This window comes from Pezoporus flaviventris, unplaced genomic scaffold, assembly GCF_033815535.1.
Source record: "Pezoporus flaviventris isolate CSIRO_AGI_PZ_B2104156 unplaced genomic scaffold, CSIRO_AGI_Pfla_v1 ptg000016l, whole genome shotgun sequence".
Taxonomy (NCBI): Eukaryota; Metazoa; Chordata; class Aves; order Psittaciformes; family Psittacidae; genus Pezoporus; species Pezoporus flaviventris.
In genome coordinates, this window is record NW_026892564.1 from 9083750 (window position 1) to 9110282 (window position 26533).

At 38.6% G+C, this 26533-nt stretch overlaps 1 protein-coding gene across 10 annotated transcripts in view; it reads right to left on the reverse strand.

The window, feature by feature from the left end:
- The window catches only part of NAV3 (neuron navigator 3), a 543191-nt gene that overhangs the window by 179821 nt on the left and 336837 nt on the right, over nucleotides 1-26533 (reverse strand). For all 10 annotated transcript variants that reach the window (XM_061454721.1, XM_061454723.1, XM_061454722.1 and 7 more), the window contains 2 exons: nucleotides 6001-6118; nucleotides 5231-5283 (listed from right to left, as the gene is read on the reverse strand). In XM_061454721.1, coding sequence (XP_061310705.1) covers nucleotides 5231-5283; nucleotides 6001-6118 — 171 coding nt within the window. The remainder of the gene's footprint in view (nucleotides 1-5230; nucleotides 5284-6000; nucleotides 6119-26533) is intronic.

Genomic DNA, 26533 nt, shown 5'->3' on the forward strand with positions numbered 1-26533 from the left:
GAGAAAGTTCTGTCATAACACAAGCATGACTGACTGCTTATCTCCAGTGTGACCAGTTCTTTTAGAACGCACCTGGCAGACAGGGAGACTTGCAGAGCAGAGGGGAATTTTAAGATGACATTGGAAAATCCCATGCTAAGTCTAAACAAGAAGGCAAAGCATATGGCATTCCACCTGTATTGCCATGAAGTGGACAGAATCGAGAAGAAATCATGCTTACCAGCCTTCTCATAGCTGTACACATGTTGTGTACAAAAGGTAAAGGCCCCTACATGCTGTTTTTGATGTTGTACATTAAACACTTCCCTGGCAGATACAATTATGTATATTCCTGCTTTGGGCATGCCAAATAGTCAATGACCTGGATTACAAGAATCCACAGTAGAGGTACAGTGTCACTGGAGGAAGAATCCTGTTTCTTTCTCTGTTCCAGATCAGAATGCTGTCATTGAAATTAAAGTTATCTTTCTCACTGGTTGCCAATGCGAGCAAAACTCTTAATCTTCCTCTGATCCTTTCCACACAGTCCACATTTGGGCATGTTCTTCGAGGTTGTTCTCCCTCAAACACCCACACACAAGCTATGACTGTCTTGCAGACACTTTCTATGTAACACAGCTAAAATTTTAGCTTTCCTATCTATAGACACAGGGAGTGTCTCACAGGAGCTCAAATTTTAATTACTACCAATTTTTCTCTGGCTTTACTGAGATCACTTCCCTAGATATCTTCTTGTAAACCTGCCATCCTTCTCTAAAAGTACTTTCATTTTTTCCCTCTTAAAGCTACTCCATTACTTAATCCCAGATACCTCTTACCTACCACAGAGGACAGGGAAATGAGTTTCTTACTCTCTCCTGCCCATATTGTGAGAAGCCATTCCTTTTGACGTCTTTAAACAAAGATTGTAACTACTCTATTTTGGCTGGTTTCTCTTGTCCTGTCTCTTACACAAACTGCATCTTTGCCTGAACAGAGTGATCTACACTTCAGGCTACTAATTTAATTTTTGAAAACTAAATATGTAAGCATACACCATGGAAATGAGACTACTGTCTCATGTTCTGTTCATTTAAGCACACCAAACCTGCACAGCTGACAAAACAAGACTCTCATTCCCTTGTATTTTCATGCAACTCTCATAGAAATTAAGAATGCTTTTGTGCATATGTGTACTGGCATAGACTGTTCTCATGGGAAATAGCAAGAGCTAATTCTAAGGAAGAAAAAACAGCTAATAAGAGAACATCAATCTCTGAAGGAAAAATCAACTTGAAAAGCAATATACCAAAGATTTCTGGCAACTCTGAATTTATATTACTATTTCTGCAGCTAAAAAACTGTAGACTGCATGAGGAAAGAATAGAAACATTAGTTTTGTAAAATTCTCTAGGGACAATACTGCAAAAGTCACCATAAAAAGATTTTCAGTCCAGTGCTTTTTGATTCTCTTGCATTTTCCCTCAGTACCCCAGGATGGATTAAATCTGATGCTCTGCTTGCTTACAATATGTTTGGTATGATCTGGTTAGAGTCAAAACACTGGAGATCTTCCAGTACATTTTTAATATGTTCAGGAGGACAAAAAATTTTTATTCTTTACTTTGGACCATTAAAGAAAATATTCGTAACATATTTTCTATCGAGGACACTATCCTGTTTTTTTCTAATGATGGGGAACTTATAACAGAAATTAAACAAACAAATGGCTTAAAGAAGCAGAAATGAATTAGGTTTTGGTTGAAATCAAAAGGTAAACCTCTGAAAGACCATTATCTTCTAAATAAAGATTATTCATACAAGGAAAAGATAGACATGAATGTGGTATTATTTTCCATTGAAGGGATTGAAAAAGATGATTTAAAAAAGAGCTGCAGTGTCATATTCCTTCTTGAATGCATGGTTGTAAAGAACAAAACAGGCAGATAAGCAGAACAGTCTATATGACACTGTAGACAGAGAATGTATGCTATAATCCCTGGAAGTGTTCAGGGCCAGATTTGATTGGGCTTTAAGCAACCTGGTCTAGTGGAAAGCGTCCCTGCCTGTCGCAGATGGGGTGGAAGTCGATGATCTTTCGGGCCACTTCCAACCCAAACCATTCTATGACGATTCTAAACACAGAGTTTAACATCCTTATTGTATTTATCAAAACCATTTGTAAGAATCACCCAACTCTTTTTACCACAGTACATTTACTCAGCAAACAAGCAAATCTTGTCAATTCTCTAGCACGTTTCATTTATTCAAAGTTTCTGAGATTTCTATATGAAATAATTTATTCCCTGGTACATCTCAGGTTCTCAGATTCTGTGTGTGATATCAAATGTGTGAGCATAATGACAGCCACGTGGTTCCTGGTAAAGCTAACTATGCAGAAACTGGATGCTGCTGAGGTTCACAGGTTTTAATTTTTAAGAACTTAGGCCTGTAGAGTCACTTCAACTTGTCTGCAAGTATTTTACATATCATTGCCAGCATAAGCATAGAGTGCAAGACACTGCAATAGCCTTGACTAAACTAAAAAAAGAAGCATTTTATGCATATTTAAAATAAGCATTTTAAGATGTTACAAATTAAAGTAACAGTTGAATCGAGATGCCTTAAAAATAATTTGAAAGATGAAGCCATTGGCAAGAGGAAAAAACAAATGGTGTGTGGAACAGAATTTGGGAATATTGGTAGTGATTAATTATGAATTGATATCAATATCATCTACAGAGGATATCAAGTGTTTCCAGAAGCAGACAATCCATGTCAGTGCTTTCTAGCTTCTTTTAAGCTTCCCTCCTGGGAAGGCTATCAAATGGCAGATGAATACAGAAAACATTTCTCCTTAATTGCAAGTTATGAGAGCGAGGATCACAAAAACATATGTGAAAGAAAAGTGTGGTGGGATTTTTGAGGTTTATTAACTAAAAACGTTAAAAAGCAGTAAGTGAATGGCTAACAAACATTTTGTAAGAATATCATGACTGTTGCTGGTCTGATGGCTGATATTCTGACAAATCCCAACAGGATATATTGGTACATACTGGCATACATCAAACATGTAATCAAACATGTAAACTAGCTTTGACTTCTGCCACATTATTTTTCTGCCCATTACAGACACCCAAGAGTCCAATGCCCTATCATTAACTGAGTAGGCTAATAAAATTAAGCACTGCCATTCAATTCCTTGAAAAGGCAATATGATGGTGCCTTCATCTAGGTTAGATCAATGCACAACCCAAAGGAAACAAATGGAGAGCAGGCTCAAAACTTGGGGTCTCTAAAATGTTCTGAGAGGAATGCTGACAAATTTGAACTACTTTAACTTCAGTACATTTTAAATTTCCTAGTTCAGTCAAATAAATCAGCAGTATAAAATTGGTATGTAAAAAGGCAGGAAAAAAGTCTGATCAGACTGTAGAGATACAAAAATGCAGTAAAGAGACTGAATCAAAGAAAGATAAATAAATATATATCTATTAAGTTAAAATGGCTAAATGTGACACCTTACCACTGTGCAAACACTGATATGTGACTGTGTACAGCAGCTTTTGAAGTACAAGGTTTGAGCCTCAGAACACCTGAGACATATTCTTTGACCTGGCTGAGCTGAGAGATGGGCTTATGGAAGGAGCTGCCGAGACATTCCCACATGCTGCAGCATGGGCATGCACTGACCATGCTTCCCCCATAACTGCAGCAGAGCTAGACATGAAATCCAGAATCCCTTTATGCCACATAAAGATTTATCTGTAAACAGGGAACGTACCCACCCAATTGCTGTTGCTTTGGAGATGCAAAGCTGGAGTGAATAGTTCTCTCTGCAGCTCAGATTTCTCTCATGGAAATGAAGCTCAAAAGACATCAGACTGGTGGGTCCCTAAGCAATCCTAGATGGTCTCTAACCAGTTACATAACCTTGGGAAATCATATCAGTTTTCTGTGCTTTTGCCTCTTCTTGTTTGTCTTGTCTGTCTGGAATGGCAGGTTTTAATGTGATTAAAGTAGAAAGTGATTATCTCTTGATCTGTGTGTGTAATATTAGAGTTCTGTGTTGGAGTTCCCCGCGTTCCCAGCTGGGGCCACTAGGTGCTGCTGTAATATGAGTAATTAAAATAATAACTATTATTAAGGAAATTGCATATGTTCTTACTATAAACTGCTTCAAAAAGCTTGAAAGCCAGAGAAAAAGATAGGAATAAGTCTGCACATTATCTGAAAAGTAACAGCAGAAAAATACAATTACTGACTTCACTGATAATTTTTTTTCTTTACCTTTTACATCTTTGTAGAAAAAAGCTGCAAATGCCTTCCCCCTTTAAAAAATGCAGCGAAAAATCTCTTTTTTTTCCCTATTCCATTTCCATTTTTAAGCCTAGCTTCAGCAGTTTGCTATTATGCAAGCTCATCCAAATCATTATATTCCAAAATCCTTGCCAGCTACACAGTTGTGCACCTTATTCATGTACTATTTGGATGTGATCAGAAAGGCAAAGTCCTCAGCATGGGGGAGCATGTCTTGTATTGCAAATGATTCAGTAAATGCATGGTGATGTTACTGAGGCTCAGACTTTGTACCTGTCGGTTCCACAGCCTTCTAAGGCTTTATCTTATTAACTGTCGTTGACTAGCCATAAACACAGTAAAAGATTAATAAGACTGCATATGAATCACAGTCACAAAATGCTTCTTGCCTGAGAGTATTAAAATGTCTTTAAGCAGCTGCCAGCTATAGCTCAGAGAGCTATATGACTAAAGTACTATTTCTGAAAGTCTTGGAGTCAGTGCATCTAACTGGACGTTACAGTGGACAATCCAAAAGGCTATTTATATTCAAAAATAATTTGGCAAGTCTTGCTCATCAAACCAGTTTTCCAGACACCAAGACTCCACTTGAAAATTTGTGCTTGGATTTACTGCCCTTAAAAAGGAAGTTAAATGAAGTTATCTGGATCATCAGAAGACAGGTCTGCTGAGGCAGTTCTAGATTAATTAGAAGTGACAAAGTTTTGCTGCTGAGTTACCTCAAGATTCAAAGTTAGTGAGCACAGAAATGAAGCAACAAACACTAAGCAAATGTGCTAAAAAAAAAAGTACTGGGAACACTATATGAGCATTAGGACATTATGGTAAACGTGGGACAGACTATTCACAGTTTAAATAAATCATTATTAAAAAGGCATTTTAGGAAAGTGCAGAGGTGCCAACACAGACTAAAAATATATTTTATTCTTACCATTTGAGACTGGCTCCGGGGACAGCCATTGATATCTTCAACCTTTTCATTTGCTAAACAATACAGTGAGGAGAAAAGCAGAAGTAAACAGTGAGATAAAACTTCCCTTCTCACCCCCTGGCCAAAATATCCAAAACCCCAAACCCCCTAAAATTCCAAAACAAGAAGAACAAAAAAGAATAAAAACAAATGAAAAAGCAAAAGAAGAGCAGAAAAGACACAGCAATAAAGTGCACAGGGTTTTGTTGACAGAGCTCCTTTCTAAGTAAAGCTCAGTCGTACAGTAACAACACCCTTGTTAGCAGCAGTTGCTTCCACATGCCAAATCATGCAAAGGGGGAAGTGCGAAGGAGGTCGCTGCTAATTCTTCAGCCCCTGCAAAATAACTGCTGACATGAAATCTTCCACAATTGTCTTTGCAGGGTCAGGATACAGTTTCAAGGCATCCCAGAAAGTATGAGCCACTCCAACTAACAAAATGCACACATGGGAGACATATGGTTTAATGGAGCATTCATTTCTGACAATTCAAAGTGTGTAAGATACAGTTCTGGCCATTTAAAGTATGGTTAAACAGCCACTTCCAAACATGCTCACATAAACATATTTTTAAATTAAGACAAGGATGAACCACACAAATATCAGACATATGGACCCAGTCAAATAGTATTATTCAGGGTTCATCTTATTGTTAAATACATTCAACTTGAATTATATATTCCCCCATGCAAGGAGTCAGCCTGCAGTGCTTCTCTCAGTCCTGGTCTTACCGATGATCTGGATGATTTCTGCTAGCAGAACTCCATCTGCAATGTCCTGTTGCAAATCCTTGATCAACCGCTTGTGGCCAGATTTTGCTAGGTAGTGGTTAGCCCAGTCAGTGTAAATCTGCAGAGCAGAGTAGGAGGGCAGGGGGGAGAGGGAGAAGAGAGAAAAGAAGACAATAAAAATTTTTAAAACAACTGTTGGCTTGCACACCGGAACTATTCTGGATCACATTCCCATTGAAGAAGTCAACACCAGAGGAAATAATTTTAACATTCTGGTTTTCGCCTTTTTTTTTTCCATAAGGGCCATGCCCCTCCCCCTGCCATTCTCTGTTTTATTTTAACTTCAAATGATTCAGGCTGTTTCATAAGGGTTCAAACTTGCTGTGACCAAGCAAAATTCCCCTTATGACTGTAAAGGAAACTTCTGTCATAAATCAGTCACATCTACCACAATTCCACCTCCCACCGTGTTTCTACCTCTGCGCATGCCCCACCAACAACTTTCAGGCTCCGGGGCTGCCCAAGAGAAAGTGATAGCAGAGACAGGCGCCTGTGTTTTGGTAAGAGGTCATCAGGGTGTCACTGGTGATCCTGCACCTGGCCATGATGCCTCTGCGACACATTCTGCAGTAACCATCATGTCCCACCGTGCAGAGACAGGTCGTTTTTCCACCTCGCCCCTAGTTCAGTGTGCTGCAGTGTGCACAGAGGAGACTGAAAGCACCAGATGTACAGTAGTCTCATAGCTGGAATTGGAGTATATATTCTGGAACTATGCTGTGTCCTTTCTCAGCCAAAAGAAGAAGGGGGAAGGGTGAGACTGAGCAGCACCAAACAGTTAGCAACAGGCAGCACAAAAAAAGGCTGTTATCAACAAAAGGTTGAAAAGGACCAGCTGAACTACATCCTCCAAAATAAGGGAGGTGGAGGGGTGTGTGTGAAGAGAGAGGTTGAAGGTATTTATTCCATAAAGCTTATACATACACAGAGAGAGTATTTGGTAAGGCTCACAGCACATACACAAGGGGAACCCAGTTCACTCAGGATAAGAGGAACAGACACACCTTCACCTATGTACCGAAGGAAAAGTGCACCCAGGAGGTGCTCATAGCATCCTGGGGTGTCCAGCATGCAGAGGCAGCATGGACTAACAGAGCTTGGTGCAGGGATGTCATGCTGGAAGGTATCAGAGGCCCTCTGCAACCAGTCCTGGCTCCCTTTTGCGGGGTGTTTGTGGCCTCTCACCCTGGAAAAGAGGACTTACACAGAACCTCCCACTACTGTGGGATGTTACCACTGGGAGAAAGTATATATGTAGGACAGCATCACTGTGTAAGTAAATATAATATCTGAGGTTCTTTCTCTACTGAAAATATTGTTTGAAAATGTTGAAATCGCACCTCTTCCATAAAAACAACATAAGCTCACTTTATAAACATCCTTTTATTTAACCTCATAGACCCTTGGGAGGAAGGGATTGGAATCCCATTTTCTGAACAGAAAACCAGAGGCCAAAGCCAGTAACTACTTTCTTAGTTCACCAAGGAATTTTGTGGCAAAGCCAGGGTGGGAAAATAGATGTGACTCCCAGTCCAGAGTCTTACCTATAGAGCTAGCATCCGCTTTCCACCCCGGAAAAGCATCACCACTCAGTCTACATTCACATCCTACAGATTCCTTCCCTTTGTCACAGGTTTTCTGTGACAAAAAACCTTCTGTGACAAAAAACCTTCCTCTTCATTAAAAGAGACATAGAATTGTAATTTGTTTCATCTACCCCATTTCCTCCCATGTTCCTGCAGATCACCAGCTGGTTTGCCATAGCTTTCTTGGCAGCTTTCAGGTAACCCCACAGAATTAAACTATGGAAGCAGATTCAGCTCTCTCGTAGCTGAAGGATGCTGTTGTTAGATAGGGCCCTAAATTTCCCTGCTGAACCCACAAGTCTGTTTCAATCACACGTGTTTTCATGATTTGTTTGCTATTACAGTTGAGTAACATGAAAGTCTCCATTAAATTGCTAAGGAAGTGCTTCTTCAACTGCATAACCATACATAACGAATGCTAATGTGGAGTCTGTAAAGATTGTATGGACACATATTTAGACCAATATATTAAATCGTGATGATAAAAGATGCATACCACACCCATAGCATCATGTATTCCCTACTACTAGTATTTCAAATTCAGTCATTCTTCTAAAATAATGTCTCAGAAATAGTCTCTGGGCTATTGCTGCAAGCAGAACTATTTTCTGTATTCCAGTGAAACTGATCCAATGGAACATACAGAATTTAATACCCTCTAATATTATTTTAGGTTAGTTTCACATTACAAGTAAAAATACTTTACCAAGCATCTCCTTTTTTATTTGTCACACCCACACATAATCTGGTGGACCAATCCTAATTTTGACTACAATTTGAACTATCCTCTCACTGAGCAGCCGGGGAAATTTCATTCTAGCAGCTGTTTTGCAAGTATCTACTATTCAAAGAATGGACTTCATCCACCCATCCACCCTCTTCACAATTTTCTTTTCTCATTAATTTAAAAGTGACAAGCATAAAGAATGTAAATATTGTTTTGTAACAACAGCTTTACTGATGGTCAATATTTTGATAGTCTTGCAACAGTAAAAAAACACTACTGGGAGGGGGCAGTGGTAAAAAATGGTATTTTTCACTTCAGAAGTATTCTAAAAAATGTCAAAAAAGCAGAGAGTTGTTGATGGAGACAATATAGCAAAGCAACACCCAGCTGGCAGTGGAATGTCACGTTTAATTTCCTCTCTTTCTGTGAGGATCACCACTTGCTTTTGTTTCTTCCCTTCCCCATAGGATGCCCTTCTCATTCATCTCATTCTTCTGGGGACCCAACTGCTCAACATTCAGTTGTAAAAAATAAAAAGCATGTAGATAGACACATGAAATTCTAAGAATGTACACATGCCACTGTATTATTTTTACATTAAATTCCCTAATGCAAATATGAAAAGAAACAGAGAATCCCTCCTCCACAGTTTTTAAGAATCAATGTTGCTATCACCTCTTAGAAATTTTATCAGCTTCTCAGGAAAACATAAAGATACAGTGTGCATTATCATTGACAATACTCAGTTTGCACAGGACAGAAAAGTCATGCAGAACAGAAGATTAAAAAATCAGTAACTTCATGCAACAGTCTGCTTTTTATGGGGGCTTCCTTTTCACTGGGTGCTGAGCACTTCTAACAAGGAGCTATGCATGCTCCCTCTCTTTCCCGACCTAGCAATAGAGCACTCTGTCTTACATTAATTGTGCAGTAATGCAGTAAAAATACTCTTAGATTCTTCTATGATGAGACTTTTTCAGAGAACACAGACATGGGGGTTAGTTGTTGCAACATTTCCTCCCCTCTCCACTTAGCCTGCTCCAGTAACCCTGCCTTACAGCTACACATTGGGCCAGGCTGCTGACTTACTCATTTCCTCTCCAAGCTTCCTTTCCTACCACCCTGCTTTACAGGCATGTCTTACCGGGAGTATCCGACTTCAGCACTAGGCTCCGACTGCTGACAGCGCACGGGAGAGCTGCTGTTATCCACGATGCGGAGCACCAGTCTCATCAACACAGTAACAGAACAGACCCGATCCTGTGTTTGTGTGGTCCGAACCCCATCCCAACACGTGGTGATTTAACTGCTTACAATATGAAACAGAATTCAGCGGGGCAATCCAAGCTCGGGCACAGCCTGCTCACGTTAACGATTTCCCCTAGCATTCCTCAACTGCTCGTCATGCTAACCTTCAACAGAGTAGAGGAAATAAATGCTGATAACCAAATATAGTTATGAACTTCACCTCAGTACTTCACACGTAGCTATAAGGAGCACAGTAGAGCTGCTTGGCAGGATCCGTAATGACACAATGCACTTTGTAACACAGTAGTTTAATGAAGTGACAAGAGAGAGAGCATCACACAGCTTACTGCCTTGCTTTGAAAATGTTTCAATCATAAACCATATAATTGTACATGAGGCAGTTCTATAATGCATCCTTTTTAAAAGTAATACAGAAATATTACCACCTAGAATCAATGCCAAGTGGGAAATGTCAGATGGATTTCAGAAGTACAGACAGACTAATGCAATAATAATGCATAACACTTTGTTAGTGTCTTCCACTAAATCAGCTCAACATGCTTTCCAGATTGAAATCACCCCTATTATTTATTATTTCTGTGGATGTGGGGAAACTGAGGTAGAAAGGCTTTCTTGGTGGCTTTTTACTTTTTTTTTCTTTCTTATGTGGCTCACTCAAGGGCAAACACAGCTGGGAGTACAACAGAGAACATCTGAGCTGCAACAATTTCTTCTATGTTTTTTATCAGGTAGTTTTATAAATAGGCTTGGTGGGAAAAGGCATATTCCAAGAATTGGCATCCTTCTGCATATTTTTTTTTTTTTTACTACAGAATATAGTTTCAGATCTGAAAATGGTCTCCTGTTGCTATCGGGAAGACAGCTTTCCATACTTAGAGTATGCTTCTGTTGTTACCCTATGTGCCACTGCTGCTGCTTAGGAAGAACAGCAGTTGCTGCCAATTGAGTTATGCCAAGACCTTGTGACAGATTTCCATGCCATTTAGGAGGACAGGCTATATTTGAAAGATATTTATATATTTGTCCACTATATGAAATAAAGATATGTGGGAATAAGCAGATAGTACCCAGTGCTCATCACTTGTCCTTTAAAATACTCTCTAGGAGACCTGTATCCTCATTCATTATCATGAAAGAATTGAAATGCTGCTCCCCAGGGCTCACTCTCGTGCTGTCTTCTGTGCACAGATTTTTCTTTCCTCCTTATTTTGTAGCAAACAAGAGTTAGGGATACGGAAGGAACACTTACCTATTACAAAAAATATTGTTAGCAGTATACCTGGGTTGCAATGGCTCACAGGAATATACAATACTACTTTTAGCATAGCAGGATCCTGCATTTTATTCTGGATTACACCAATAAATTTCATTCTTTTTTTCCTTAAAAAAACAGCAACAAAGAAAAAAAAAACAAAACAACAAAAAACAAAGGAATAAAGGAAACTGAAACGATGAAAAAGCTCCAACACCAGAATTTTAACAGTCAGACAAAGTGGAAACATGTCACTTAATAAAAGGGCTATGTGACTTTGTAGTGTAATGTGTTTACTCTGCTTAAAATGTTGCCATTGGAGACTACTAATAGTTGATAGCACTTAGAGCTTTTCACCTATAGACATTCATTCAAATCATGCTTGTAGAAGAAAGATTGATGACTTCTTTCTGTTGTTCTCCAGTATGCTACAAAGTGGGCCATAAAAGCTATATATCTATTTCCTGGGTGTTTTTCCAGTGTGTGGCCTACCCTGGATGTTATACCCAGAAAAGCCTACAAAATAGTCCCAGAGTCCCTGATTAAGAGGATTTGCCAGAGGAGAGGGCATGACCATAACCCTACTTCAACATAGCTATTCTTGACTAATAAATTGTGGGTAGCAAACCACATGTTGGAGTGTCCTTGAAGCTGTTCGTATTTATAAAAAGCTGGGCAATGGGTTGACTAATGTTAGAGTAGGGTGAGGAATTCAGATTGCAATGAGATGCCTTCCTCCTTCCTACTGCCTCTACACTAAGGAAAACTCAACTGGAAGGCAGGATCTGACCTTTCAAGTATTTTTTTATTAAAGGTTATTTCTCTGGGTTGCAAAAGGACAATTTATTAGTTTCAGTCCTCCATTTAGCAAAGAAAATGGCAAGCTTTGAAAACAATGGTTCACATTTAGACTGCCATAAGAGACAGGTCAAGCATCTGATTTATGTCCAGATTTAAGTAACTATAGAAAACACACTACAGCTCATTTACTGTAAAGATGGGGTTTGAGGGGTAGTACTTTTTGTAACATTAAGCAAAATACAAAAGAAGAAAAAGTATTCACACGATAAAAATATATGGCCAGAAAATGATTTAATTTATAGGCAAGACGGAGCCAATGCGCTTCATTTAACAAAATGAAATTAGTATCCAATGACACTCCACAAACCCTTTTTCTGAATCCCACTGAGTAAATGAGAACAATTATGAGCTAAGGAATAAAAACTGTTTAGAGAGATACATACCGATTAACCAAAATGTCAGAATCCCTACAGTACAATTCTGTTTTGTAAATAGCAGCATGTATCCATCAACACTACTCAGTAATTTTCAGATAAAAATACAGTTAAATAAAACTCCATTAATCTCAGCTAAGAAGATTAATAGAAACAATACCCTTCAACGATCATTGGCAAACTTTAGATAACTTACCCAGCTTTAACGGGGCTGGTTTATATTTCCAAGTTTCACTTACAGTTGTGATCTAATCACTTAAGTAACATTTGTACTGACTTACAGTGCTTTCTTTCTTCCCATTTCTTCCCAATCCCAACTCAGAATTAATATAATACATGTGTTTGAGGCCAATATTCACCAATGGTACAGGGGCAAGACTTTGGATGCATCTGTGCCAGATGAAAGGTAACAGTACGAGTCTGTGTGTGTTTGTATTTAAGGTTTGCTAAGAAATCTGTATATTGCACAGTTAAAATCCATCTCTTTATAGAATGAAATAACTTGTTCATCCTTTGAAAATAATCATACTGATTTGATTTACAGTTTAATCATCGGTTTCTTTATTGGCTTACACTCTTCAGTCCTGTGCAATAGCAATAAAGGACCACAGGAAGGTGCCAGATACTCATCCTGCAGCTGCAGATCCAACCAGACAGCTGCTTCTCCACAGACTTGTGCTGCTGGAAAGTGATACTTGTTAAGGGAGCAACACCACCACAGTTATTAATACTGGCCTCAAGCTTCCTGAATTAACAGGGGAAAATACCAAGTGCCACACAGAGCAATCTTCCAAACCAGCCAAACTTGAGACTCTCTGTTATAAATACTTCATATACTCGCCTGTACAACATTGAAATTATTTCTTTGATATATAGTTCTAACTTTAAAGTACTTTTCAGCATCCACTTAGTAAAAGTACAATAAAATACAGGACCTATTATTCAATACAGCTTTTACATAAAGCATTGATTAAAACTATTATCTCAGATAATTTTATTAGAGTGAGGAAGACCAGGTTTCCCTGCTGGGCACAAGTGTTACACCTAAAGACACCTCTCAGAAGGTGAATCTGTCAGCATTTTAGTTCAAACAAGGAGTGCTCTTCCAAAGGCTGTATCCTATCACCTGTGTTCTCTCAGAGATCATTTTCAGAAAAAATGAAAGGGAGAGATGTACTTCAACAGTATGCTGCATGCACTCTATTCACTAACTGGCATTTAGTCCATTCAACAAAATGAGAACTAACCCAAGTAACCACCCATTCCCAAAATGCGTACCTTAGATGCTGGTTCCTTAATACCAAACTGGTTTTCCCTACAGAGCAACTCTTCATGTTAATGTTGACATATGTATGTCCCAGAAGTGATAGGAGAGAGGAAGTACATGAAAAAAATTGCTGACTATCCTATGTGATGAGACATATAATGAGTTGCTTTTGTAAGCTGGTGCTATGCTACAGTAATGACAAATGTAAGAGGAGGACATGCTTTGTCTTGATAGTGGTGATGTGTGAAGAAATTAATTTGACCAAAAGTACAGTGACAGCATTCTTTAATACAAATAAATGAACTGAAATACATGAAATTCCTTCCCTCTTTTGTGAATGCACATGCACTTGAACGTCATCCAAGCCCACCCAAAGCTTGGGCCAGTGACAGCTCCTGACTAAAGAGATCTCCCTTGGAAGAAACAGCTGATTTGTGAAGAAGCACCTGTGCCTGTCCAAGGGGAGAAGGGTAAAAAGAAAGCCATATTTCTACTTTTCTGGGCATCCAGGATAGCAGTGATGGCCCTCTACATCAGAGGCCCCATTCTATTCCCCCTAATGAGATTTCCTATACTTTAAAGTAGCATAAACTTGCATGAATCATGTCTCACAAACATCTTGTCACTGCCAAGATAAGTTTCATGATTAGTCCTCCATTTACTTTAATAAGCAAAGCTAAGTTTTCTGTAAAGGAAAAAATAAACTGAATTTTCACAGGTTTCCTTCATGGCTCACCAATGCCACAACACAAAAGAATGAAGAAAAAATTCCTCAGACCGGACTGCAAATCACAAAGTAATTTGCAGAACAAAACTGTCCTTGCTTTGCTGATACTTTTTTTGTTCACAAGCAAGAAGCCACTCTTGGTATCAACCAGGCTGTTTCTGGATGGAGTAGGCACCTGCCTTAGCAAAGCAGCACAGGGCTCCTCACATGGAGCCAAGGAGATTCCACTGTGAAACTACTCCAGATTTTCCATCAATGCTCATTTTAAGGATTTATAACTTGGATAGAGACATTCTTTCCACACTGCAACTTGGCATTAAAGAACTTGGGCCAGGGATCAAACTAACCCTCTTTTCCAGCACTTCTTTTTAAGTATGGGAAGGCAAATTTCTGATAAATAGAGACGCAAAAATATTAAGATATACTTTTGTTCTTTTCTTGTGAGAAAACAGTGGCAAGTAGACTGCAACTGGCTTTTAATATAAAGTCTTTATCTAACTTGTGCTTTCTGAGGCTTAGAAACTGATTTGAATTGTCTGGTTTCCTCTCATGTGGAAGAATAGCTTTGCAAATCAAAATAAACAAAATAAACTGCTTGCTTTCTGAGCTACATATTTTAAACAAGACACTTTAACTCCTGCTATTTTTTCTCTGGGCTTTTATGCTTAAAAGTTGTTTGTCACTGACTATGATTTTAATATCAATAAATACGTTGCACACACTCAGCACACCAGAGAGGTGCTAAAGGTAACACAATAATATTAAGTAAATATGTTAACGACGTCAAGCTTAAGTGATCTTAGCCTCTTCTTACTGTCATTAATTTCTATTAAAACACATTTTGGTGGTGAATGTGTGAGTGCAATGGTCATGTGTGCGCAACCATTTCGCATTTTGCTGTCTAGCTCAAGCTCAGAGAAATGAAATTATGCTTACACAGATGACAGCCTACACATACACTTCTTCAGTTCAAGAATTGTTAAAGAGTGTTTCAGGAATTGAAAAACTAAGTATGCAGCTCAATACAGCAGGAATACCACTGTACCAATTTCCCCTTTATCACCATTAAAAGCACCATCCATAATAAAGGCCTGCCCATTCTGATGATAATGCTTAAATGAGCAATCATCCAGCACAATAAATTTTATGCCAGAAGTAAATTCTGCCAGTCACTAATCTTAAATAACAAAAAGAAGATATAAATCTTATCAGAATTTTGACAACAGAAAGCTTTTCATCCCAAATGAGATTCAGTATTATAATTTTCCTAACTACTTAACAAAAGACCTCTCTTATACAACTTTTGTAACACAGCCAGATCTGGAAAGATCATATAATGAAAAGAAAAAGGTTCCAGATTCCTACTAAAAATGCTCTTAACACCATTCCTTTCTATGATAAAAGGTGAATCTGCCTAAAGGTGAAGACTCTGGTGGCACATCATATGGAAAGAGGCAGTGTCTCAAGAAGGGAAGTCCTTATGACCTGGGGACTGTCTTTCATCTATGTTCAATCTGCAGTCTCCCATGCAAATCTTCTAACAAATTTTCTAACACATATCCCACCTTCTGTGTTGTGCTACATACTTCTATACGACTATAGCATGCCCCAAAATAACACCAAAGATATGTGATTCATGACTGAATTTTTCCACCTACAACTTGCCTCTGAAGACAGCAAAAAACCCCCTCTTAGCTCAATACTGAAATAGCAACCTCAAGCCCTCCTGCCAAAGAAAAGGAAAATAAATCCAGCAATAGTTAAATGCACCACCTCTCATTGAAGAGTTTTTTAATTCCAAAGTAGCACATTCTTCTGCTGAATACTGACATCCTGATATGCAAAATTCAGGTCTGAAGATCAAGGTGGTTTAGATAATAGATAGCAATGAAGACGGATAATGATCTGAAGGTACTACACCCCTGAAGTGTAGTACCTTCCATTATAAGACTGCAAAGCCGTTTACATAGGATCAGGGCTTAGCTATGTAAAGATCCATCCTTATAGACATGGACATTCAAGTTATTTATTGAGGCTTTGAGATAGGTAAGGTTTATAGCTCTGCTCACACAGGCATCTTGACATAAACACTGGACCCTGTTGCTTGAAACTAGTATCCAAACTATGATATCTGCGTCTCTTCTCCTATGAACAAGGTGGAGATGCTTTACTTATTAATGCATTATCGCAATCTTCTGACATGAATTTTAGGACACAGAAAGAAATGACCTGACAATGATCTGGAATAGCAAAAGGCTGATACCTCAAGAAAAGAAAGGTCTTGAGAAAGCTGTGTGAAAATGGAAGCACATTTTTCTTCCCCCCTATGGTTACCACCTGACATATAAGTATAAATGGTACTTTATCTCTAGGCATATGGCGTTTGTTGTTTGTTGGGTTTTTTTGGTTTGTTTTTTTTTTTACTTCAAGGCCAAACCCATACCTCTTATGACAGAAAACAGTTGGTGCCTCTGTGTTTGAGGTCTGATCTCTGGGTTCAAATGACTGGCCTTACACAGGGCACCCACCACCCTCGAGGAACTGTTCTCTGCATGTGCAACTCTTCACTCACTGACCTGTTTCCTTTTAAAATACACACTCTAGTGATACCCTGTCTCTTGGATAACAGACTAGAAATGAAGGATAGGGATTGAGTAGCTCACTTTAGAGAGCCACAGCCTTTAAATTTAATTAAATCCATATCTTCTACCTCCCACACAATCACCCCCGGGACTAAAGGCTTCTGTAAAGTATTAGGAAGGGGATACTCTCATTGCAACCACACCACTATGCAGAAAATAACTCAAGATTTAGGAAGTTGTGAGCAGGAAGCAGAGGATGAAGAAGAAAGGACTCACTGAAAACACAAACAAATAACTCTGCTGGCTAGAGATTACAGCACTCACTTTAGACAGAGGAGATTGTGCTCCAGCCTTTTCTTCCAAGAGCCTTTCTGTATTTTGTCCTACACATCTAAGTGAGAAAAAAAAAATGATTCTAGCAAAAGGAGCATCATATCTCCTCTCAAATGAGTCACTAAACCAGTAGCCTACCACCTGGCATCCCATGGCACACTATGCTCAGCTGCTTTCTGAGATTGCACTAATGGCTTCAACAGCTCCTCAGGTAGCTCTGTCTGCAAAGGCTGGCACTCCAGGAAAGCCCACACAGCTGCTTTAATCATACGGAGGCATGCGGAGTATCACTTTGGGGACTTCCGCTGACAGCTCTCCATTTAGTCTAGTATTTTAGAACAAGCAAAACTGCTTTTCCTGACCTTTCCCATTAACCTTTTAACTCCCTGATAAAATAATAAGAAAAATAATTTAATCATGTGAGCTACTTTATTTTTTTTTTTTTAACAGGAAACAATTACTGACAATAAGTAATAAGTATTTAATTCTGGAACACTGGAGGGTTTTTTTCGCTAGATCAAACTTTTTGTTACAGTAGGCAGGTGCTTATTACACCTGCCCTTTAAATAAACCTTCCTGGCAAGGTGCTTGACTTTGTTATAGCCAACGCAGCTTCTGAGCATTCTCAGAAGTACAATTTCACGTCTGTACAGATCCTTAATGTAAAATCCTGGGATGGCTATGGATGGACTATAAGTGCTGCCAAAACAGGCAGCTGCTGAGTGGGAGTTCTAAGGATGAGAATGATGGATATAGGGACCTAAAATGAATGTGAGGTAGGTCATAGGAACATAAATTCTTTGGGGGAGGACGGAAGGTCATATTTCATATTTCAGGAATTACTGTACAATGGCTACCCTTTGTTAAAAGTTCAAGCATTTACTACGTTATTTAGTTCATAAAATAAGTATGGAACAGAACAGTCCTTAAAACAAGTTTTTCCTTAAATTCTTACAGTTGTTCTTGAAGGCCTCCAATAATAGAGAATTGCCATTTTTAGTAGGACTTGCTGAATGTCTCTCATTTTAGATGGAAATGTAAGAAGAAATGCTTTGGAGGCACTTCCTGAAAATGTAGAACCCTAGTGCCTTTTTATTCTTTTTCATAAATTTGGGAACTACAAGTTGGAGTAGAAAGTGGAGCCTGAAATTTTATCAAACCGATGTACCTCAAGTTCAGCAGTCCCACGGAAAGGCTTTGCACCAGATGGCTTTGTTGTCAGCTGCCCTGGGCAGGTTCATGTTACTTCCCTATCAGTAATAAAATCCCATACTTACATCAATGTTTCATTTTATGTTACTGTCATTATCTTGTTACAGGTTATAATGGTATTGGCATTATCTTCCTAATAATTATTCCTGAGTCACAACAGTAAAAATCTTTTAAGTCTCAAGCTCTGACCTAGAAGCTGCTGAACCACTTAAGTTTCATCTGTGTCTCTGACTGAAAAAGATGTTCCATACATTAAAGAAGAATGAAAGTGGGCAAATGGCTTCTCTAGTGCGTAGATTTATAGTAAAACAATCCCTGCTCAGCTAGACAGACTTAAGTGAGTCTCCCCCAAAATATCATGTACTGTATTTCTTCAACTTCAAATCCACAGATATATTCTCTTATAAATAGTTATTTATACTGCAGAAGAACTATTTATACTACTAAAGAACAGGTGACTTTGGTACATGTCAAAAAAACTTGCAGGATTTGGATCCTCATGGAAAACTGTAAAATGTCTGAAAATCCTGTAGTAAAATGACACTCAGTGACACAATGCAGTCCTGTAAACAATTATATTAAGAACAGGATATTTCAATTAGTTGTGTTAGCATGCTCCAAATTCCAAACAAGCAACAGCCGCAGTGATACAGAGGATATATGCCAATATTGCCTAATCAGTCTTACAATGATGTTCAACCAAAAAAACTGTACACAGAATAAGGAACTCATCTGAGTTTATCTGATGTGAAGCAAGGGCTATTTAATAATGATAACAGGCACATATAATTGCATGTTCTCCATTCTTTGCAAAACAGATGTTTACAAGTTTATTGGGAACTTAAGTTTACATGAGAGGTTCACAGATGTCCTTCAGAAGCACAAAACCCCACAACCTACACTCTGTATTTGGATATATTTTTTTAGCTTGTGCTATGAAAACCTAAAAGCCCAAAAAGAAAGCCAAGACCTGAGAAAGTTTCTTAAAACCATAGGTAGATAGTATGGTTATCATGAAACTGGTTTAACTATATATATTCCAATAATGGAATATACACTATATAAAAGAGTTCATGAAGCCTAACAACTGAATGAACAGTATGACCATGTGCAGAGAGACTACACAAATTAGGGAAGGTGTGATGCTGGAGCACAACTAGTAGAGTTGCACAAGACCTCTGCTGTGTGCACACCCCTCTTAGTGCCCTTCATGGGAACGTGCTGTGCAAACACCTCAGACTAGTTATGCCTTGCCCAGTTTCTTATGTTTATTCAACTGACTGGACCATCTGAATTTGACACAAGCAAGCCAGCCTTTTTTTGGTGTAAAGCTGACAGAATCTCAGTTTGCAGGGAAACCCAAACACTTCTAAACAAAAGACATGTATTTATTCTCTCAAAGTGAGGAGGCAGAACAAAGACTTAAAGTGACAAACAGTTTTCTTTTTTCTATTGACTAAGTTTTGAATGTCCCTTGAAAGCATTTGCAAAGTCATTTCAGGCTGTTCTCTGTTTCTGGCTGAAAGGTGCTAGCTACCGGCCTCCTGTCACTGTGAGCATGGTGCTTTTAGAGAGCCATGCCAGAGATAATGTGGCCAGGCCCACTCCAAACCAGCCCACATGCCTCTAAGAGATGGTTTTACTTGAAGCATAGGCAAATGCAAGGCCCTTCAGAGACTGGCAGACTGACTATTAAAATTGTTTTAGTTGAGATGATGGCCAAAGAAAAGCAAAAAAGAGACGACTAAAATAAGCAGAGACAGAACTCGGGAACAGAAAAACCACTGCAGAAAGAAAAGAAAAAAAGTAATCCCAGAATAACCCAATTAGTATCAGCATGCAGAATAAAAAAACATTTCAGTTAAGGTGATGGCTGAAATAATTCAGGATATAGGCAAGAAGACTGCCCCAGATTATTTGTTGGGTTGTTTTCTTATTTTGGTTTGGGCTTTTTCCCTTTTAAGACAGGATGGGTATTAAATTTATGTAGAACAAAATATAGCATTTCAAAATTCCTCATTTTTTATCTTCGGCTGGAAATAACCAACTAATGCCTGAAATTTTTACTAGCTGTTCAAGTCAATGGGTTAAGAATGTACTTCAGTAAGTCTGTTTACCAAAACACCCAATATCAACACGGCACCAGTAAAATCCTCTCCACTTTCATTGAAAAAGTCCAACTGCAGCACATACTGATGCAAAAAGTAAGTAACATCCCTCTTTTCTCAAAGTAGTCAAAACACATTCATCTGTTTTCAGTTGGATCTTTCATCAAAATATCCAGATTTTGGCCTTTTCCTACCTGTACCACAAGAAATCAGAAATAGCTACACTGAGGTCAACATATAAACAGACGGATTTTTGCAATTAGGGTGAGAACTGGTGCCTGTAGCTAAACAAATAAACAAACAAACCATCCAAATAGCCACATCTCCCTTTGGCACTACTGCACTTCTCATCACAGCTTATTGTAAGCTTATGGCACTAATGAGGATCTGATGCCCTGTCTTGTTTGCAAATACTTAAAAAGCTGACCTGTTTCTACATTGGAACAATTGCTTCTTTAATGCTATTCAAAATTTGTTGCTGTCCTAATGTTCTTTGTTTTTTTTTCCTGTAGAATTAGGTGATGTGAACTGTTTTTCCATAACACTGTCATCTTTGCCAGGCATCAAAATCAGTTGAAGGCAGACAGACAAAGCCCAGCACTCCCAGAAGCACAGCAAAAGCTGAAAAGGGAGCTCTCAGGGCAGGGGGTGGCACTGAGACCATGGCGTGACTCAGGGGAAGCTCTGAGGTGCTGGTTGTGCTGTGACTAACCATGGTGGGGAAGGAAAGTCACCTCCCACTCCCATATCATGCGAGTCACTCATCCCAGAGATTAATTACACAGAGGATGAAGGACAGCAATAGCAGCAGGCATTCACACAGGAAGAGGCCTTTGGAAAAGCAGAACTACATCCAGCAATGGTGCATATTGCCAGTTCAGTCCTCTTGTGTCCTCCACTGCTCCCATACCTGAGCGGCTCCAATCAATAACCCAACTAATTGCAGTGGATTCATCAAAGAATATATATTTTGCATAAATATGTTGCAATATTTCTGAGTTTTGCATCTTTATTTATGCATATTCAATTTATTTATGCACATTCGATTTATTTATGCATATTCCATTTATTTATGCATATTCCATACAAGTTTGTCTAGTATGCTAATCACTTAAAGTCCATAGCATTTAGATACAAGATAATTTAATTCAAAATGGAGGCATCTAGCCTGAGGTGAGCATTTAGGCTCCATCAACAGTCTATGCCCAGAGAAACAAGAAACTATGAGGCAGTTTAACCCATGCAGGAGCCTAAAACAAGAAGAATGAATTTCTCTCTAAAGATGCTTTCAATAATGACAAAAGCAATACTGAGAACTAAATTAAATTACATTCCTAATTTTTAGATTACTAAAATTAATGAGACTAATCCCACCTGTAGAGCACAACTACTTTTAAACTCAGACTTTTACTTTGTGGTTGACTATGGAGGCATCTGGCTAAATATTTATAGGAGGATCTATAGAAAGAAACAGCTCACTGCAGATCCTGTTCTTCACAGTTTGACAAGCAGGAGCAGTAGAGACCCAGACATTCCAGGAGGGGCACACTTATTCCCTAACCATCCGTATCTCACTGTCTTGCTTTTGTTTTTCTAGCTGCATAGTAAAAAAGCATCCCAGACCTGGCATATATATTGGTATAAACAAGCTGGTCACACAACCAAATAATTGTATACACATTTAATAGGAACATCAGGCTAGGAATAAAAATACAAATAGGATTTTATAATATGGCAAGACCTTTACCTGGGGACTTATCACACTGAAGGAGGAGACAGATTAATGAACGAACTGAGAGTGTGTACACATCTACCTAGATGCCTAACAGTTCAATGTTTATATAATTCCCTCCCTCCCTGATGGCAGTATCTTCTTGTTATTCTGACATTCCCAGCACTCTGGCCTCAGATACACTACCACTCACATCTTCCTTGCCAGCTACCTAACTCCATTAGGTATAACTGTATTTTATCAGAAAGGCAAGATAACAAAGATGCAACACATGCACTCATCTGTACCGAACATATGAGAGTTACCTCATAATGCGGTATGACGCCAATACTTAAAATGATTTAAATATGGAGGATAAAAAACTTTCCTATTTTGAAGACAGACATAAAAATGTCTTACTCATAATAAAGCACAACATAAAGTGTTTTTCCTGATCTAGGTCCCATTCTGAGATGTTAAATATGTCTTTACATCATAGCTGTATGGAATCTAAAACATCCCATTCAAGTTTCCAGGTTTCACTTCAAAGGCCTGTTTTTGCCACTTCTAGTTTAGGCTTTTGGGCTAAAAAGTTTTGGGCTGAAAGCAGTCCAGAACTGTTTTCAGTTCTGAACAAACACAACCAGGCTATTCCTATTTTACATATATTTATTATAGGCATGCATTAAAACTTTGGGAAACACCGAGATTAAATCTTACAGCTAAAACACCACCACACTGCAGCAAAAGTCAAATAGTACACTGTCGACAGTGTTAACCTGATAGAGCATAGAAATGCAGTCAATTGCTTCTATCAAGATAAGTTTACTCCATCTATGAAAATAAAAAATAAAACAAAACATGAGAAATAAAGTAACAGCAGTAAATTACTCTAGAGCTATCCATCCTTTCAATATAAAAATATAAACATGTCAAGCAGTATTAATATTTTTATATTACATACATGGAGTACATACAGATGAACACAATAAATTGCTTTCATTCTCTTCTGATCCTGAGCCAGCTCTGCATCAGGCCAATATTTTGGCATTAATTAATGTAGCTTTAAAACTGCTCCACCTTGTGCCAGCTGCCTAAAGCATCCTGTAGTTCTCACGAATGATGGGGCTGCCAGCAATCCCCAGTTACACCGTTCTACCAGCAGTCACAGTACTCCATGGTCAACAGCCCGCTGGACTGGCTGTCCTCCCCATGGCCCTCACAGAGTGATAACCATCTTATCTGGTGCTAGTGCTGCTCTGGGTCCTGCCAAGTCTGACCTAAACTGTATCTATCATTCCTCATATGATTATACAATCATGCAATGTTCAGAGTCCAGCACTGTGGGAACATGTTCAGGGAAAGGGTCATACTTTGATGTGGTGTAATTTAAATGTAAACAGAAGTGCATATTAAAGTTGCTGGTAAGCTTTATTTTAATGTAAATCCTTGGTGAGAGAAAGGGTAGGGAATTATCAGTGCAATCAGCTGTGATCCATTTAAATATAAATGCCAACTTCTTGAACAAATCAATAATTTACTGAAAGAAATGTTCCCAGCCTGGTTTCCTAGGCCATTTGTTTCTAAGCATACATTTCATTTTCACAAGGGAAAACTCCTTTGAACATGTAAGAATTACTACCTTTGTAGATAAACACAGAATGTAGGGTTCTTGCTGTGCGTTTGTTTCTTACACTGTGTATAAGGAAACTGCGTGCAATTTGTGTTTTTTTCTTGAGTCATTCAAATGCCTAAATGAGAATGAAAACTGGAAGGCATATGATAAAAGCCACTATGAAGGGGCATTTTGGAGTATTATGGGAGTGGTGTATTTTCTTGGCATAGATTTTTGGCAGAAAGAATCTGGAAAGGTTTATTTGGTAAAATCTGGACTCCATATATATTTTCAGTTGCAGAGAGTTTCACATGGAGTAAGAACTACATGAGATGGCTCTCAGCCAAGGAGAAGTACACTATGTTGACACCAACTTACACTGACAACTGAAGTGTTTCAGATTGCAGGAAAGAATGACAATAATATTATCCCAAGGTAACTTATTGACATATGCTGACTTTTGTTGATGTGCAGCCATAACCCTTTTCTTACCTTCCAGTTCCTTTTCAAAACAGTGGCATCCTTTGTATGGCAGCGATTTTACTTGCTACTGGACTCTTGTTCTCCTGACTGTCCCCATACCCTCATTCACTATTGCTTCAAGAGCACTTCTAGTCCAGTCATTTTGAGCTTCAAAACCACAGATGGTTACAAAACTTTATTAACTCTAACGGGACTCTTTCAAGAGGAAATGTATATAAACAAAATGTATGGCACCCTTAATCAGCTCAGAGTCACAGCATATTCTAAACAGGTGCCTTTAGCCAATAGCAGGTATTTGCCATCACAACATAAACAATCCAGAGTAGAACCCATGACACCACATTAAAAAAGAATTATTTGGTTTTCAATACAGAAAATCCCTTGTTACATCAGACCAAAATCAAGTATATAGTGAGATATTCAACTTTGTTTTATAAGGCTAAAAGGATTAATAAAAGTATCTAAATGGCATACAAATAAATCTATTCATAAACCTCCCAGGACATACTGTAAGCCAGAATCTCATTAAAGATGATGTTAAAATTCAGTAGAGCACCTGTTTTTTTGCTTTGAAAAAGTCAATATGAATACACAGCAGGCAAAGAAAGGAAAAACTGACCAAACCAGGTCAGAATCACTTTCTAGGCTCCTGCCTTTTGAATGTGAAGCAAGAAATCTGTCTTGTACCATGACAGAACCACTGTAAAATTAACAAATTTATCTATGATTCTGAAGTATCAAATAGAACATATATAATAAGAAATGTGTCACATTTGCATATTGATAATAGGAGTTCAACAGCCTTGGCTTGTTATATTTTTAGCAGCATAACAAGTGAAAACACTACGATAATCAGTAGAAGTTAAGCTTTTTAAAGTTTTCTGTTTCAGAATCTTTACTGGCTCATATGTGCAGTTTCTCTCAACCTACTCAGCTAACAGGGAATGATATTTTGCCATTAGGCAGAGGCAGACCCCAGTCTAATTTGTCTTTTCTATATTCCTCATTACTGTGATGCTGTTCCACTTGGTAGTATGAAAATCAGCAAGTCCCTGCAGATGTGTAAGACACTGTTCTGCCAGCCAGTGATATTTTCTAAATTAATTTTAACTTAATCTTTCCCTATGTCAGAAATCATTGTTAGTGGTAGACTGAAACTTGATGTTTTTAATACATTGGAACGCACAACTAACAATTATATAAAGGACTGAAATTCAGTTCTGGGTTCCTACATATTGAGTACTCCATAATTGGAGCCCAAATAATAACAGGTGAACACGTTGCTTTTATTGTCCCAAAATACAATGGGAATCCAAAGAAGTGCAGCAAATGCTGAGCTTAAAATCCCATTCTAGAAATGCCAGGAACATATTACACTTTTAAGACTCAATTACCTTGGCCTTAAAATCTTCAATATCATCAAAATATCTATCTATTTAAGGGCAAAAATAATCTACAAAGTGCATTAACCAAAAATAAAAAAACAAAGCAAAACACAAAACCCCCCAAAAAACACAACTGCATGTGTACATGGGTAAGAAAAGCAAGAGTTAGACAGAAGTGAAACAGGGAGAAGTAGAACCAAGAATCTTGTCCCACCCACACCACCAGCTTCATAGTTCAGGCAGAAAACTAATCAGAACACGGGGAGGAAACTAGATCACTATGCCAGGAACATATGTTTGATGAAAAAATCAGTTGTTTTATCCAATGACAATGTTCCAGCACTTCTCAAAGCAGGCCACATGTTAATTGTAGCAAACTAAGAATGTGCTGCGTGTGTGCTTTTATTCCATTCTGCCTCTCATTGTATCAGCCATCTTCCCCTAAAGCCTCCACATTGCACCCATCGGATCCTGATTTCAAGAGGCTCCTCATGCAGCCAAATGACATAGCTCCTTAGGCAGCTGCTGCTGCTACAAAAGCTCCTGCATGACCCCTTCTCACCACTAACAGCACTTTGACTTGGCAGCACAACAGCATGAATTTGAGGGCAGGACCTATGTTCTCTGCTTGGAAGCCTGTGGACCATATGAACATACTCAGCTCATCTGTACTTCCCCAAGAATAGCCTGCATCTTTTTATGATTGAGGTGCATCGTTCCTTTTAAGGGCGTGGAAGCTGAAGTCAAAGGAAAGCAGGATCTTGAAAGCTCATCTCAGACAATGCCCATCAAATGCACTGAAACAAGGCTGACAGAAAGAGGTACTGGGGAAGGAGCAAAGTGGCAAACACCATCTGGGGAAAGCTCATGGCATTCAGGTAATAGTAGTGTACCATTTCCAAAGTAAAATTGCAGGAACCTACACTAAAATCACAGCAAAAAGAAATAAAGTAGCAGAAAACCCATTTCATGCTAATTATG